Source organism: Colobus angolensis, unplaced genomic scaffold, assembly GCF_000951035.1.
Source record: "Colobus angolensis palliatus isolate OR3802 unplaced genomic scaffold, Cang.pa_1.0 Scaffold227, whole genome shotgun sequence".
NCBI classification, from domain to species: Eukaryota; Metazoa; Chordata; class Mammalia; order Primates; family Cercopithecidae; genus Colobus; species Colobus angolensis.
In genome coordinates, this window is record NW_012115455.1 from 1,799,623 (window position 1) to 1,817,217 (window position 17,595).

The following is a 17,595-nucleotide window of genomic DNA, read 5'->3' on the forward strand; positions in this document are numbered from 1 at the left end:
GTTTACGCCATTCTCCTGCCTCAGCCTCCCGAGTAGCTGGGACTACAGTCACCCGCCACCTCGCCCGGCTAGTTTTTTGTATTTTTTAGTAGAGATGGGGGTTTTACCGTGTTAGCCAGGATGGTCTTGATCTCCTGACCTCGTGATCTGCCTGTCTCGGCCTCCCAAAGTGCTGGGATTACAGGCTTGAGCCACCACGCCCGGCCAGGTTTTTCTTTTTTATCGTTATCAGTCATCAGGCTGCAAAATTTCTGAACTTTAATGCTCTGTTTCCCTTTTAAGATAAGTTTCAATTCCAAACGACATCTTTGTGAATACATAAAACTGAATGCTTTTAACAGCAGCCAAGTCACTCCTTGATTGCTTTGCTGCTTAGAAATGTCTTCCACCAGATACCCTAAATCATCTCTCTCAAGTTCAAGGTTCCACAGATCTCTAGGGCATGGGCAAAATGCTGCCTGTGGCTTTACTATAGCATAGCATGTGTGACCTTTACTCTAGTTTCCAATAAGTTCCTGATCTCCATCTGAGACCACCTCAGCCTGGACTTCATTGTTCATATGACTATTAGCATTTTGGTCAAAACCATTCAACAAGTCACTAGGAAGTTCCAAACTTTCCTACATCTTCCTTGATTTACAGCCTGTCTTGAAGATCTGTAATATACAAACTAGTATGGAGAGATTTTTAAAGAAAGCTAAAACCAAGATAGAAGAATCAACTGCATTTATGTACATATGTAATACAATAAGAAGTGTGCCTAATGATGATGCTAAGGAATTGAAAAAAGTTAGCATTTATTTAAGAAGACGTGGTGATATGTAATTTATTTCAGAAAGATTTCTACCACTTGGAAATCAAAATACATGAAGAGGTTAAAATGTAAAATAATCACTTATCTCAAAAACCTAGATGGAAACTTCTGATAATGCTAGATACAATGTTACTTCTGTAGTCAACAAAAAGGAGTAATTTAGAGTGGGAACAGAGCTAATATTCTCAAGCGCATCCTTTTAAGAATTTTAAAACGTTATAGGTGATAGATTCCGCAGTATAATAGATGACGCCTGGTGGTTTGGAACTGTGGAGAGTCAGCAGCCTTTTCAACCAGAGTATCCTGATAGTTCTTTTCAGTGTTACAGTGTTCAGTAAGTATGTTTATGATCTTTTATGCCTAATATGATATTGTAGTAGTATGTGGACTTTTAAAAACCTCCACCAGGAGTAATGCCCTTTTATCTGACTTATCTAGTCTCACAATACCTGTACCTGTAAAGAAGAAATTTGATGGTAAAGTGCTCAGTTCTTCCCTTTAGTTAAAGCAAAGTTCTTTGTTTTCTTTGACTAAAACAAAGGAATAACTAAACACTTTATTTCTACCTCTTTTATTGTCTGCATTTTTAATTATTTCTGCTTCAGACAAGAATTGCAACTATTTTTTAATGGGAAATACGGAAACTAATTTACTACTTAAAGTAATTGTTATTGCTGGAATATGGCAATGAATATTAGTACTTAGGCTTTTGTTTAGTTGTATGAATTCTAGGCAGAGGTGGTTGCCTCATGTTTGGAAGTACTATTTGTTTGCAACATTTACTTTAATTCTTCTTGAAAATCCAGAGTTGTAAGATTGCTAACAAATAAATCCTCTCAAGAATGATAGAAGAAATGTTTATTCTATGAGGACTGACTTTTAGTCTCCATATTGACTAAAAGTAGGCTTTCTGCCCTCTAAGTTTCATAGAGATGGACCATGTTTTCTCTATTAGAAGTTTATTGTTATCTGTATGTAACCAGAGTTGTACTTTCAAGACAACTGTATTGCCCTTTTCAAATCTCACCCCCAAGAAGTCATGTAAAATTGTGGTAGTATATGAAAGGAAGTACTCTATGATTAATTTGATTTGCATCTTCTTATTTTTTGATAGCTGGGACAATAATGAGAGAGAAAAGATGAGCCCCTGGGATATGGAGCCAATTCCAGAAGGAAGTAAATATGCTTTTAAAAATGAATTATAATTCTTTTAAAAGTAAAATGATATTCACGTGATATTGGAAACTAATTTTTTTCTGATTTTTTTCAATCTTATACCTAGCTGCCTTTCCAGATGAAGTTGGTGCTGGTGTCCCTGTCTCCCAGGAGGAATTGACTGCTTTGCTATACAAACCCCAGGAAGGAGAGTGGGGGGCTCATTCCAGAGATGAAGAATGTGAACGGGTTATTCAGGGCATCAACCACCTTCTTTCCCTGGGTATGATGAATGTGAAAAAATTTTAGGAGCATGCAGAGGAGCTAGGAAAAAGCAGAAATTTTAAGTTCTACAAAAGGATATGCAGTTTCTCACTGTACACTTTACTTTTAACTCAAGAAGCACAGTGATTCTAGTTTTAATATTAACAGTTTTATATGCTTGGCCAAAGTAATAACTGATAATTTTCTTTAAGCAATCTGGGGGATAATAGTGAAGGTAACCATGTAAGTGTCTATTTCCTTTTTGCATCACTTTGATTCTCTAGCTATTCCCTGAGCCTGACTTTGGATGGGTTTTTTGGTAAGGACAGTGGATGAGTAATATATTTTACCCACGTGAATAGTTAAATTTTCTAAAACATGTCACTTGAGAAGTTTCGCGTTTCACATTTATCTAGGAAAGACAGAAATCTGAAGTTAAACCCAGTGCTCTTCTAATTTTATTTTACCTGATTTGAACCAGTGTATCATGCATGATTCATAGATAAGATATCCAAATATAAAGAATAACATTCTGTTTGTATAATGGAATCCTCATGGTTTTAGAAATGTAGTATATCACCCTCCCTTCTTATTTATATATGAATAAATGTTTGTTACCATAAGATATTAATGTCCTTTATAGCTACCTTATTTGATTTTGATGATTTTGTAGATTTTGCCAGCCCTTTTGCTGTTCCAGTGGATCTCAGTGCCTACCCCTTGTATTGTACTGTAGTTGCTTATCCAACTGACCTCAATACCATCAGGCGGAGACTTGAAAATCGCTTTTACAGGTCTGTTTTTTTTTTTTTAATCACTTATGATAAAATTTATAGCTTTATGGCTTTTGCTTTCCTTTTTGAGATCTGCGTTTTCATAGCATAACATGATCATCCAAAAGATCCACACTAAAATTTCCTTTAAAAATTTAGAACATTAATTTCCCTTTATTTAGTAGATTCTCACTCTTGGGGATAGAGAAGAAAGGCTGAGAGGAAAATATGGGTAGTACAAATGGTGTGTAAAACAAAAAGTACATTTAACTTTAGTTTATTAAAGGCAATTTAAGTGGTTTATGGATTCATCATGATTAAGGTGCTACAGATTTGGAGCATGTTTAAATCCTCTGTTGGAGAATTTGGTCACAGTTAATTAGATTTAGTTACCAGCCCTGAAATATATACAGGAAAGGAGCCAAGTAATTTTTTTCTTTGTTTTGGTTGGGATGGGAGATGATTATGGGAAGGCAGTAGAGGGCATTTCTTGGTCCCTCTCTCATCCAAGTCTCCTACTGACCACAGTATTCCATGACTGGTTAATCTGCCTTTGCAATTGAGAACTGGTTATATTTTTATAACATATTATTTTGATTTGATATTTATATCATAAAAGTAATTAGATAAAAATCCGTCATTTTTTAGAATCTGTTTTTTGTTGTTGTTGCTCTTCTTGGCTCTTCCCCTGAAAACTAAAGTAAATATTCTTTTGACTTTGTCAAATGACTCTTTACCCATAATGTCCTAGGTCAGTTTAAGTTTTGTATATACATTCCAGTGGTTCAAAATCCCTGCTTGTGCTTTAAATACTGTAACTATATCATCTCCTTTTAGTGCTCATCAGTCAAATATATTGAGTTATATGCATATTGGAACACCTTTGACATACTATGTTTAAGTACATATTTGTTCCATATTGTATATTCCTAAAATATGCTCTAAATATATTAGCCAAGACTAACAGAGTATTTTTTCTTTCACAGGAGAATATCAGCATTAATGTGGGAGGTACGCTATATTGAGCATAATGCCAGGACTTTCAATGAGCCAGACAGTCCTATAGTTAAAGCAGCTAAAATTGTAACTGATGTCTTACTTCGATTTATTGGGTAAGAAGCAGTTTTAGTTTCCAGAGAATCTAACTTAAGGTTTTTAAAAAATGAATTTTAAAAAAATTAATTGAAAAATTGTAAAAATTACTGAAGCTATTGAAATGACTTGTTTCTTAGGGATCAGAGCTGTACTGATATACTGGATACTTATAATAAAATTAAAGCAGAAGAACGAAACAGTACTGATGCAGAGGAGGTAAGAATCACAGCATGATTAGTAGGAATGAGTTACTTTTCTCTTATTTGAAGTACAGTATTATGTGTAAATGTTGTAATTGGCCATGAACAGCAAAACAGATTTTTGAAAGCTGGCTGAATACCAGCGTCTTTTAAAGTGTACTTAGATGGCATATACCAAAAATAAAATAGTGCTGCAGGGTTTATTCAGAGACAGGGGGACAGTCATCATATTTGACACAGTGGGTGTAAATGATGAGAAATCAACACTTTATTTTCCAACATTTAGAAACAAGACAAGTGCTCAATATTTTAAAAGAATGCTTAGTTGATGAAAATTTCAGTAAGGATTTTATTTTCTATATGCTGTATAGAAAATATTAAAGTATTTTAAAGTTTCAGGCTTGAAAGTCTAAATTTTCAGTAGTTTCGTGAAATTGCTACTCGATTTCCTTTCTGAAAATTTATAAAGATAAACCAGTCTCTTCTGAATGAAATGGAAGTAGTACGCAGCAGACCCTCATATTCCTGATTTCCCCCTATGTTTCTAATTTACACAAAGCCATATTTGACTGGAGGTTATGATGGAAACAAAAACCAAAATAGAGGTTGGAACAATATTGGAAAGTGGTAATTCACAAATCTTTACTGGAAAACAATTCATCCCAGGGATGAGTGACTCACATGTGCTAGATTGTGTTGCAGTGGCATGAGATATTTTGCATGTTTATATTATTTATACTGTTAATCTCCGGAATGGTAAATCTCCAATGCTGTTTTTTTAATTTTTTCATGAAAATGTGTCTGACGATGAAATATATTATTGCAGTTAAATGTTATTTACATAATAAGGAAAACATGATATACCAATTAGATATTATTATAGTTTCTTGAAACCTAAGAAAAATCTATCACTAATATTTTTTATATTTTCGTATATATTCCTTATATTTTCTCTGATCTTTCACATAAATGTATTTTAGCTTGAAATTTGGTGTAGCAGGAATTTCACCTCAGAGTAGCACTGTTTGGGTTAAAATAGAAAACTTAAGTAAAAATGTAACTCAACAGCTTTATTTTATTAGAAAGGAGTACCAATATCTCATGAGCTACTTTTGATTTTCTACTACATATTACCCAGTATTTCACCATCACTAGTGGTGCTTGGGTCTTGATTCTTCATATTAAAAAAATTATCCCTTCGAGAGATACTTAACTGAAATAGATCTCTTTCCTATAGGAAAATATAAATGCATATTATATGAGATCTATTTCTTGAAATGGCAATGGAGTAATCATGAATAATTAATAATTGTATATTAAATGAGCATGTCATATAGAATAAGGTTTTTAAAAATTACTAACACTTGGGTACAACTTTAGCAAATAGCAACCACTATACTGTTCCCCTTCTTTCCGATTCTTATTTAAAGAGAAACCTTGTTTAATTCTTCTTCCAGTATATTTTCCAGCTTGTACACTGCATATTGGGAAAGTTTGGCGTGAGTCTCCCTCTATCTTTTGTTCTACTTGCTGCTTCAGTGGGGGAAGTTAACTGTGATTTTATTTCCCATTTATTTGTAAATGTCCATCTAATTTATATGACTTTGAATGTAACTTACAGTCTTTTCCCACTTTTCCTTTTTAATTTAGGATGCAGAAATGGTTGATTTAGATTCAGATGGTCCTGGTACTTCATCTGGAAGAAGGGTGAGTAAATAAGTGAACTGCTGAGGAGATGCGTTTTCAGGTTTCCTGTGTCAGTGATCCCTAAGACGAACCCCATATTTGGAGAACTGCTAGAAGGATTCTTGTAACTAAGTATATTAGGTATGCTCATTGATAAGATTTACTACAGTGATGCAGTAAGGGTACCCAGTTGAATCATGGGGGAAAAGACACCGGCAGAGTCTGGAGAAATTTATGTACAGGCTTCCTTATGCTATTAATATCTTTCCCCTGTGTGGGGTCACACTCTTTTTCCAGCATGTGTGTGATTAGAGACTCAGTCCCCAAAGATTTTACTGAGGGCTGGTTATTTGGGTATCCTCTGACTATCACATACTGAGATTCCAGATTCCCAGAAGGAAATCAGGTATTCAGCACAAATCACATTGTTTATACTGTCTAGGGGCAGTAAACTGTCTTAATAATTTAGGAAGCCGTTCAAATGCCAAGTTCCCAAATGCCAGCCAAGGCAACCTTGGAAGCAAGCTCTGGCCTGCTTTGTTAACTCTTTTGTGCAGACTTCTGCTCTATAATAATTAGACATGTAGTTATTTTATATAAGGAACAATATATTTTGAAATACTGAAAGAGATCGTAACAAAATCAAATGATACAGAGGAGAATTTATCATGACCTCAAAGGATTTCTGGGAAACAAAAATCATTCAAGTATTCTTTTGAGAAAAATATGATGCCATTGTCAAGTATACTTAACTACCAGCAAATATTAAGGCATTATAACTTGATCTTGTAGAGGAAAGAAGCATTTGTTCCTCTGTACATTATTTGAAGTTCAGATTTGAATACTAGAATTCTTGCCATTTCCATGAATATAATGTCTAGGTTTTTTTGCTCATTAATTATTTTTGCCAGTGAAAATACTATCTAAGCTAAGAATCTAAAATAGCAGCTGCGCTATATATATATACAGATAGATATATTAACATTAGGGACTCATGAGAAAATCAATTGAGTTAAGGAAAGATCTTTTACATATAACTCTATTAAAATCTGTAGGTCAAATGCCGAGGCAGAAGACAGTCTTTAAAGTGTAATCCTGATGCTTGGAAAAAACAATGCAAAGAACTATTGAGCCTCATTTATGAACGTGAAGACTCAGAGCCATTTCGACAGCCAGCCGATCTTCTTTCTTACCCAGTAAGCATACAGTTGTTTAAATAATTGTCAGTATGATAATTTCCCATAAACGTCCATGCTAAAATCTAGATAAGAGCAATGTTCTCACTCCCTGCTTTCCTTTCTTTTTTTCCAATGTTTTGATTGTGAAAGTAGTAGTGTGGGCCGGGCGTGGTGGCTGAAGCCTGTAATCCCAGCACTTTGGGAGGCCGAGACGGGCGGATCACGAGGTCAGGAGATCGAGACCATCCTGGCTAACACGGTGAAACCCCGTCTCTACTAAAAAAATACAAAAAACTAGCCGGGCGAGGTGGTAGGCGCCTGTAGTCCCAGCCACTCAGGAGGCTGAGGCAGGAGAATGGCGTAAACCCGGGAGGCGGAGCTTGCAGTGAGCTGAGGTCCGGCCACTGCCCTCCAGCCTGGGCGACAGAGCGAGACTCCGTCTCAAAAAAAAAAAAAAAAAAAAAAGTAGTAGTGTGACTAGTTGATTTTTTAAAAAATGCTGTTGTATCTTCAGTGTGTAAATTATACAGTTGTAAAAGAAAAATTTGAATCAGAATTCATTTGCTATTCTTTCCCATTTTTATTTCAGATGTTTATTTAATACATTTTACTAACCTCGAATATACCTCTGTACACTGTAGATGTTTGGTGACATGTCAATCCTGTGTAATTTATACTGAATGTGTTATCAATATGGCCACTTAGAGTAACCAGTATACCAGTATGACTTTTTTTTTCAATAAAGGTAAAAGGATGACAACTTTGATTGTAGGATTTCTTTTCTGGGAGTGTATCTATTCAGTGAGGTAGTATAAATAGCAAATTTATTTTAACTTTTTCAGAGAAGAGGTACAGCACTATTTTAGAAATACATCAGACCATCCTATGAGCTTACTACACATTGGTATTCTCTGTATACTGTAGGTCTCGGTTGAGAAAAAATATCATTCAAATAAGGAACAAGATTGTGTTCAACAGAACTTGTTTGTTTGCTTGCAGAGAGTTTGGGTAAAATAAATTCGTCTTGTGTTTTTCATAGCAAAGGAGAATGACGAATGTATAATTCCTTCACTTAAAAGTACAGCCAATAAAAACATGATTCCAGTGTACGGATCTTTGAGAATTAAGTCATAATTTTATTACATGTCTTGATATTTTGTTATAGTTGTCTGGAAACCAGTATATGCTCTTTACCCTAATAGGGTTATCAGGAGCAAGAGGGAGAATCCTCAGAGTCTGTTGTTCCAGAAAGACAGCAAGATTCATCTCTTTCTGAGGTAGGCCTGGTAGTCTCTTAAAAGACATACTGATTGTTTTTACTTTCTAAACTCTCCATACTGTACATGAACCTTTTATAATTTGTTAAGACTGCCTTCTAACTCTGCTCCCTTTTTACCTTTGTTTGATTTTTTGGTAATTTATATTTTTATTCCTCTTTCTGAATCAACATGTGTTCTCAAGACTGTTCTTTGTGTCCACCTTGTAAATGTTTACTTTTTTATGTAGATCTGAAGCTACTGCAGCAGAGTAGAAAACATCAAGTATACAATATAATTGTGTCTGTATTGCAGCTGATTATTCCCACTGAAACTTCATTCAGCAAGCAGGCTGAGTCTCAAATTTTGGTCATCATACTACACAAGTTCTAACATAAGCCATACTGTGTGTTAGAATACACTTCTGTTTTTTTATGATTTAAGAAAATAAGATATATTTAGAACATTTGTGATTTCTCATACTTTGAAAAATGTTTTCTCTCTGTTTATAATACCTTTTATCTGTCCCCTTCTGGCTTTTGGCTTTTCCTAGGAGGGAAATGTGGAGATTTTACTTCTTGATGATTCTAAATACAATAAGGAATCTAATACTGAGTATGGTTTTCACTCTGAAACTTGTTTTTGAGGCTTGTAGCATATATAGGAATTAAATTTCAGATGTAACTCCATCTGATAACCCTAGGAAAATCTTTACTGGATTTAGGTTAAAATGGAATCTCTCCTCTTCCCTAATCAAAATCAAATGAATTATGGACCTATAAGATGGAATCCCTTCGATGAAGCAAAGGTATCACATTGATTTAAAATCAAAAAGGAGAAAGGCACAAACATGACCAATTTGACTTTGTCCCTTAACTAATGACACTTAAGTAGAATGTTCTCATAGCAAGGAATCATGGAAATATGTAGCTAATTTGTAGAGTGGAACAATTTAATGATCTGTCAATAATCCCATCTTTTATCATTAAACAGTGTGCTGGGGTTTTGGAGGTTTTATCAGCCTTTAAGCAAGACATGGAAGCTGTAGAGATGAAGCCAACGGCTATGGATTTTCTATTCTTTCCCTTCGTAGTTATTTATGGTTATTACTGTGGTGTGAGGGCTAAGGCTTTCCCACAGACTTCTGCTGTTTTTATGAGCCACCAAAAGATGTTTTGGGGTTGTGGGGAGGTAGGTGGCACATTGAAAAGCAATGTGTTTATTTCATGGTGGGTTGTAGTAGGTGATACCAATTGTAGTCCCATTGTATTCCTTAATATTGCTATTTAGTTTGAGTATTTAATAACACATTCTTCTTTGTAGGATTATCAAGATGTTATAGATACTCCTGTGGACTTCAGCACTGTGAAAGAAACTTTGGAAGCAGGAAACTATGGTAGTCCTCTGGAATTTTATAAGGATGTTCGCCAAATATTCAACAACTCCAAAGCTTATACCTCTAATAAAAAGTCAAGGGTATGATTATTAGTTGGGTTAATTATCAGGCAGTTTTCTTTAACCAGTTACTGAAATTTGGTCCTCAGTATCTTTTTTGAAATATAGATTGCTTGTTAGGCATGCATAAATATATATTTAGCAGTCATTCTGAAATTAACCGCCTTTTCCTTTCTCTTACTTGTCTCTTTACTCTTTAGTAATAATTATTTATAGCTACCAGAGAAAGAACAAGGAGAGGAGAGATAGTAATTTGAGTACACTTTAATATGACTAATAAGTGACTTAATAAATAGAAAGGGGATTGACAGTGTTAATTTATGTGAAATATTTTTATTAGCTCTGAATATGTATGTTCCATTTATTCTAACAGATAATATACCATCTTGGGAAGTTGTAACTGCTTATTTATATTCACGTTTAATATTTTCCCTATATTTTGTCAGAACTTAAAGTATATTCAGAATAGAAAAATAGTAATTATTTTTTTCTTTTGAAATCACTGGTATCTGATTAACTTTTAATCAGTTGCACAGTAAATATATACTTGCGTACTTCCACTTTATGGAAAATACGTTTCCACTAATTTCTGCAAACATAATTTGTTTATACTTGCTTCCCCTCCCCCTTGATCCTGATTGCTAGAGTGAAATTTTCTATAGAAAGTTTGGGAAACGCAGAGAAGTATAAAGAAGAAAACAAAAATCACCTGTGAAACCTATTTTTACTTACAGTTACTGTTTACTTCCGGGATTTTCTACATTAACTCATATATCTACATATGTTTATATATTCTTTATAATAGTAGATTTCGTATTTTGAAGCATTTTTTGTTACTTAAATATTACGAATGTTTTCCTGTATCGTCATGACTCTTTGAAAACAAGGTTTTTAATGGTATTCTGTTGTGTGGTTGTTTTATGTTATACTAACCAGTGTTCTTTGGCTAGAGATTTAGGTTGTTTCCAGTTATTCACTTTACATGAATAATGCTATAGGTAATATCTTTAACATTCTTGAATATAATTTTTTATGTATATAATTCTGTGGTATTTCCTAGGGACAAATTCCCAGAAGTAAAATTATTAGCCAAAGGATGTGTGTATCTTTAAGGTTTTTTTGTACAGACTGTATATTGTCCTTTAGAATGCTGTTTCAATTTACATTCTCTCTTGCATTGTATCAGAGTCTTTTTTTTCCTACCCTTTAGACCATTGAATACTATATTGAAAAACATTTATTTTTAGGTGAAAATGGTATCCTACTTTAGTTATTTGAGAAGAATTTTTCAAGTGAACAAATGTTTTGTCCGTAATGATGATGCTTAATATTGGTCTAGGCATGTTTATACCTTTTTAAAAAATATAAAACTAGTTAAGACTATATAATTTCTGCCTTCTCAGATTTATAGCATGATGCTGCGATTATCTGCCTTATTTGAAAGTCATATCAAAAATATCATCTCTGAGTATAAGTCAGCAATCCAGAGTCAGAAGAGGAGAAGGCCACGGTACAGAAAACGTCTAAGAAGCAGCAGCAGTTCATTATCTAGTAGTGGAGCACCTAGGTATCATTACATTGATACAACATTTTTTTGTTCTCAAAGCATTTTGTGTGTATTACCTAATTTATGAAAGTTGATGAATAGTTTGAGGAGATCCCAAGAGGTCTTTTTTTTGTTTGTTTCCTAAACTCTTATGCCTATGTAGAGTTAGTAATCAAAAGAACTATTTATGTGGATTTTACTATCCCAGAAACTATTTTTTTAATTTTAATGATTGACGTTTCACTGTCAAATTATCTATTTCAAGCATTTTACATGAATTTTAGGGCATTTCCTCTTTGGTCAGCTAATACCTGACCTTGATACCTCTTTGTATCATACTGTCTATCATAGTATGTTGCTAACAGAAAAAAAAAATGCTCGTTGTTACGTATTTTTACTTCTAGTCCAAAAGGGAAGCAGAAACAAATGAAGTTGCAACCTAAAAATGACCAGAATACCTCAGTATCTTATGCCAGGACTAGCTCTCCTTTCTCATCTCCTGGTAAATATGTCTTTTGTTTTTGGTGTTCTGTATCTCAGTTTAATTCTGATGTTAGGGATGTAGAAGAGGCAGCATGGTTTATAGTGCAAAGAACAATGGATTTAGATTTTTAAATGTTGTGTTTTATTACCAGTTCTACTTGCTAGTTTTGTGTCCCTGAGTATGACATTAGGCCATATGATTAATTTTCTTTATTAGACTACATGAAAAGTCTCTTAGTTTTAAAATTTTATGATTAAATGATTAATGTCTATAATATCTCAGAGCACTCATCTACAATACATTTACCAACGTAATATTTGAAAATTTGTGATGTGCAATTGGACAAGTTTTTCTGACAGTCAACCATTTGTTCTCAAAATGTTCATATCATTTTCTTAGAGAAACTTATAATTTTGGTGTTGGAATAGAGAAACTTATAATGTTGGTGTTGGAATGAAATAACAGAGATATGGTTTTAAAAAGTAGCCTTTCCTGAAAACATGATAATTATGTTAGTATTAAAATCTTTTAAAATGCAAGTTTCAGATGCTGCTGAAGGGCTTTCACTATATCTACTTGATGATGAGCCAGATGGGCCATTTTCTTCATCAAGCTTTGGTGGATATAGCCGAAGTGGAAATAGCCATGACCCAGGGAAAGCCAAATCATTGCGGAATAGAGTTTTGCCAGTTAAACAAGGTAGGAAATAAATACAGGACAAGACATTTATTATTTATTTCTTTATGATAGAAGATAAATCATTTAAAAGCTGACATTTTGGCATAGTAAAAACTAGTGTATCCTTATAGTTAATGAGAATTTTGTCACATATGAGTCAGATAGCATTTCATATTCATAACTGGGAACAGGCCATTAACAGATTTCCAATAGCTATTTTCAAATGTATTTTAGTCTTAAAATAAAATGTAAAATGGGGCCAGGCATGGTGGGTCACACCTGTAATCCCAGCACTTTCAGAAGCCGAGGTAGTAGGATCACTTGAGGCCAGGAAATCGAGATCAGCCTGGACAACAAAGCAAGACCTAATCTCTACCAAAAAAAAAAAGTAAAAATTAGCCACATGTGGTGGCACACAACTCCCAGCTACTTGGGAAGCTGAGGTGGGAGAAGCGCTTGAGCCAGGAGTAGGAGACTACGGTGAGCTATGATTGTGCCACTGCACTCCAGCCTGTGTGACAGAGTGAGACTCTGTCTCAAAAATAAATAAATAAAATAAAAGGAATTGGGAGAAAAAACTAAATGAAGAGTTCTTTCCCCAAGCACATGAAAACACATTTAGGATTTTTCATATATTAAACCATATTAATAAGAAAGGAGAATTTCCAAAGTCATCTTTAAATAGTTCTCATATTTTTGTGGCCCACTGCAGTAAAAATATGAGTCTGGGCTGAGAAATGAGCCTTCTTTCAGTCAACAGCCACTTCTACCACCTTCCTTAAGCTTTTCCAGTTATATAAGTCAGATATCTTCTTCCCTAGGGGCCTGCTGTATCACAAAGTCGGTGGTTTTCAGACTGTGCCCTGCCTGTTTCTGGGGCATCCACAAAAGTACTTCAGGCATTCTCAGAAGAACCTTCTGCATTTAACCAGACAGTTCTGTTTGTTCTTTCATATAAGGAGATGCTATTTTACTTTTTATTAGGAGAAAAATGTTCATTGCTTGAAAAGAAATCACTGACCTAATTCATTATGTGCCTCTATCTTGGACCATACAAGGGACATCAATTATCATAAATATTTGAAGTTTATTGTTACTCAAACTTTCTTCTTATACTTAGTCCTATATTAGGGACCTTGAATGTATTCAGAGAGAGAAAGTTCTACCATATTCAGCTATTTGAAGTTTGTGAATAATATTTAATATGCTTTTTCAAATAATTTTATTGGAATATACGTTTTATTTTATATACATTTTAATGCAAGATTAAGTAGCTTATCCATTATTATTTAACTATCAAATAACTTAAAAATAGGCTTTTCCAAAGATATTTTACAAATAACTTAAAAATAGGCTTTTCCAAAGATATTTTATAGTGGCTATGTAAGAAATATTGAAACATATTTGATTACTTGAAAATAATTAGTGTCTTTGTCTTTCCCAATTTATATCTTTAGTGTCTCCTCTGATCTTGCATACTTATGCCATTGCCTTTTTTCATTTTACTCTTCCTTCCACTGCCAAGATTCATCCATGTTTCCTTCATCTATTTTGCTTTTCCCATCCACAGAGTCGTTTATCCTTTGTAGTATGGTGTCTGTCCCGACCACTCTTCAAAAGCTGTTCTCACACTCATCAGTACTCTTCAGTGGCCAGCTAGTGTCGTTTTTTAGTTTTTAACTTCTCAATCTCTGTATCATTGCATGTTGTTGACTACCTTCTCTATGAACTCTACTCTTAAGCTTCGATACTCTGTTGATTAGCTTATATATTTTATTTCTGTTTCTTCTCTTTGCAGACTTTGCCACTGTTTTGTGTTTGCTTGTTTTTGTCTTCCACAAATAAAGGAATCTAATGACTGCATCCATCATCTTGACGTGATGACTCTCCTAATGTATATGCACCGCTTAGATATCTCTTTATTCTATTGGAATAATTTCCAAGTGCTTCCTTAAAAAATTAAAAAAAAAAAATCTTTGGTTGCTTATCATCTTTGCATCTCAAACTTGCTTCTTTTTCTTTGCTCACTATTTTAGTTAATGGCATCACCATCTTTCTTGCCACCCAGCTTAAAATCTCAGTGTTTTTTGACTCTTCATTTACCCCTCATACTTAGTCAGTTGACAAGTTTTGTGAATTCCACAACTCTTTAATACCACTTAAACCTTCTATGTAGTTTCGACTGCTATCACCCTAGTCTCCAGCCTAGAGTATTAGTCAGCTTGGATTTCCATAACAAGATACCACAGACTGGGTGGCTTAAACAGCAGACATTCATTTTCTCACAGAGCTGGAGGCTCGATCCAATGTCAAGGTGCCATATAGGTGTGTATCTGATAAGGGCTTTTTCCCTGGCTTCTATATGTCCACCTTCTTGCTTTGTCCTCATGTGACCTTGCCTCTACAGAGAGACAGAGGGAAATACCTCTAGTATCTCTTCTTTTTCCTGTAAGAATGTCAGTCCTGTTGAGATATAGTCCCACCCATATAACCTCATTTAACCTTAATTACCTCCTTAAATGCCCTAATCTCCAAATGTAGTCGCTTCAGGGGTTAGGGCTTCCATGAATTTTGAAGGGATACAATTCTGTCCATAACATCCAGACTTATTAGATTAATCTTGTAATTATCTTCAGCCCTAATCTTTCTTCTTTTCAATTCTTCCAGTGTGCTCTCTTGATTCCTTCCTACCTCACTGGCTGGTCCTCCATTTTATTTGTTGGTTCTTCTTTATCTTTAAATGTTTGAACATCTCAGGTCTCAGTCTTCAGCCACCTTGTCTGTCTTCACTTACTCATTCAGTGAGCTCTCCTAGTTCTCATTACACTAAATATTATCTCTACTGAAAATTTCCACAATTATATCTCCAGCTCCACCCTCTCCCCTGAGCTCCAGACTGGTGTTTATTTCTTTTTTTTTTTTTTTTAAAAGTCTTTTCTGGGATCTGTGTCAGCATCTAAAATTGAATCTTGATTTTTCCAGTGCCCTGCTCAAACCTGTTGGTCCTTCAGTGTTCTCTACCTCAAAATATCTCTGCCATTCACCCAGTTACTTAGACCATAAAACCTAGGAGTCAGTCTTCATTCTGTGCTTGACACTTGACATATAGTCTATCAGCAAGTCCCATCAGTTCAGCCTTTGAAATGTTTCTCTAGAAGGAAATATTCCAGATATAGTCACTTATCATCACATCTATTGACATATCCTTCATCATGTCTTACCTAGAATACTGCACTGGACACCCAAACGGTCTCTTCTTCCACTTTGTCTTGCCTCCTCTGTGATCTTTTTTATATACAGCAACCATACTATTTTAAAAATATAAATCAGATTCTTTCTCCAGCTTAAAATTCTCCACTGACACTCATCTCCTACCACTCACTGTTTTCTATTCCACTATGGTTATACTGGCTTGCTTTCTGTTCCCTCCTCTGGAATGTTCTTTCCCTACATCTGACTTCATTCAGTTATTTCTTCTAATACTACCCCTGTAGAGAAGTCTTCCCTATCTAAAATACACTCCCTTCTACACATAAACACTCTTTTTTAAAATCCTCTTTATAACATGTCTGTGTGAAATTTTATTATTAATTTATCACTTTATTATCTTTCAAGGTATTCCCACTAAAATACAGATTCCAAGAGCAAGGACTGTCCCTTTCATTGCCATATTCAAACCTTCTAGCAATGCCTTGCTAATAGTAGACAATGAATAAAAATTTATTGACCAAATGAATGAAACTAATTCATGTTCTCAGATAATTCTTCCTGAAGTAGGCCCTTAAAACTTCTGCCATCATTCCACCCCCATAATCTCCTCCCCCTCCCAAAAAAGCAGACAAAAATAAACACTTTAATATCTTACATTTTGAAGAAATTTAAATTCTTACTCTGACACCCTCTGTGATTTTATTCCACGTATTTTTGGGAACTGTAGACTGTTTTTGAACCTAAATAACCATTTTGTCAATGTTGAAGCATAACTATTAAAAATCATTTCTTTTAATTTAGATCACTCCCTTGATGGACCCCTTACAAATGGTGATGGCAGAGAGCCCCGGACAGGAATCAAGAGAAAACTACTTAGTGCATCAGAAGAAGATGAAAACATGGGAGGAGAAGATAAAGAGAAAAAAGAAACAAAAGAGAAGTCTCATTTATCCACCTCAGAGAGTGGAGAGTTAGGATCCAGTTTAAGTTCTGAAAGTACCTGTGGTTCTGACTCTGACTCTGAATCAACTTCCAGAACAGATCAAGATTATGTAGATGGAGACCATGATTATAGCAAATTCATACAAACCAGACCTAAAAGAAAACTCAGAAAGCAACATGGCAATGGAAAAAGAAATTGGAAGACCAGAGGCACAGGAGGAAGAGGCAGATGGGGAAGATGGGGTAGATGGAGTAGAGGAGGCAGAGGAAGAGGAGGCAGGGGACGAGGGAGTAGAGGAAGAGGTGGAGGTGGCACTAGGGGGAGGGGAAGAGGGAGAGGAGGAAGAGGTGCTTCTAGAGGAGCTACCAGAGCCAAACGAGCACGTATTGCAGATGATGAATTTGATACCATGTTTTCAGGACGTTTCAGTAGACTGCCTCGAATTAAAACAAGAAACCAAGGCAGGAGGACTGTTTTATATAATGATGATTCTGATAATGACAATTTTGTGTCCACTGAGGATCCTCTGAATCTTGGTACATCCAGATCAGGCAGAGTGCGTAAAATGACAGAAAAAGCCAGGGTTAGCCATCTCATGGGATGGAATTATTAACAGTTAATAAATTTAGAATAACTTAAAAAATTCAATGGCCTTCTACTGCAGGGAATTTACCAGGAAATCTACAAAGCAAGTTGTGTGGGGACTTCTGCTTCCTTTCACATTGGTGCTTTTCCATTTATGCCAGTATACATTTGTTTCAAGACTTTTGATCTCCACACTTCATTTGTTCAAATAAGCCTTACTCATTAGGCCTTAAATTAAAAGAAATTCTGCCCACACACACACACACACACACA

The 17,595-nt window shown here is 34.9% G+C and overlaps 1 protein-coding gene across 1 annotated transcript in view; it reads left to right on the forward strand.

Moving 5' to 3' along the window:
* BRWD3 (bromodomain and WD repeat domain containing 3) overlaps window positions 1–17,385 on the forward strand; it is a 129,522-nt gene extending 112,137 nt beyond the window's left edge. The window contains exons 28-41 of the mRNA XM_011944125.1: window positions 1,037–1,148; window positions 1,929–1,990; window positions 2,097–2,252; window positions 2,907–3,027; window positions 3,993–4,118; window positions 4,239–4,317; window positions 5,952–6,008; window positions 7,043–7,183; window positions 8,368–8,442; window positions 9,745–9,897; window positions 11,280–11,443; window positions 11,827–11,924; window positions 12,447–12,605; window positions 16,596–17,385. Coding sequence (XP_011799515.1) covers window positions 1,037–1,148; window positions 1,929–1,990; window positions 2,097–2,252; window positions 2,907–3,027; window positions 3,993–4,118; window positions 4,239–4,317; window positions 5,952–6,008; window positions 7,043–7,183; window positions 8,368–8,442; window positions 9,745–9,897; window positions 11,280–11,443; window positions 11,827–11,924; window positions 12,447–12,605; window positions 16,596–17,350 — 2,258 coding nt within the window. The 3' untranslated portion in view covers window positions 17,351–17,385. The remainder of the gene's footprint in view (window positions 1–1,036; window positions 1,149–1,928; window positions 1,991–2,096; window positions 2,253–2,906; window positions 3,028–3,992; window positions 4,119–4,238; window positions 4,318–5,951; window positions 6,009–7,042; window positions 7,184–8,367; window positions 8,443–9,744; window positions 9,898–11,279; window positions 11,444–11,826; window positions 11,925–12,446; window positions 12,606–16,595) is intronic.
* The last annotated feature ends 210 nt before the right edge of the window (window positions 17,386–17,595 follow it).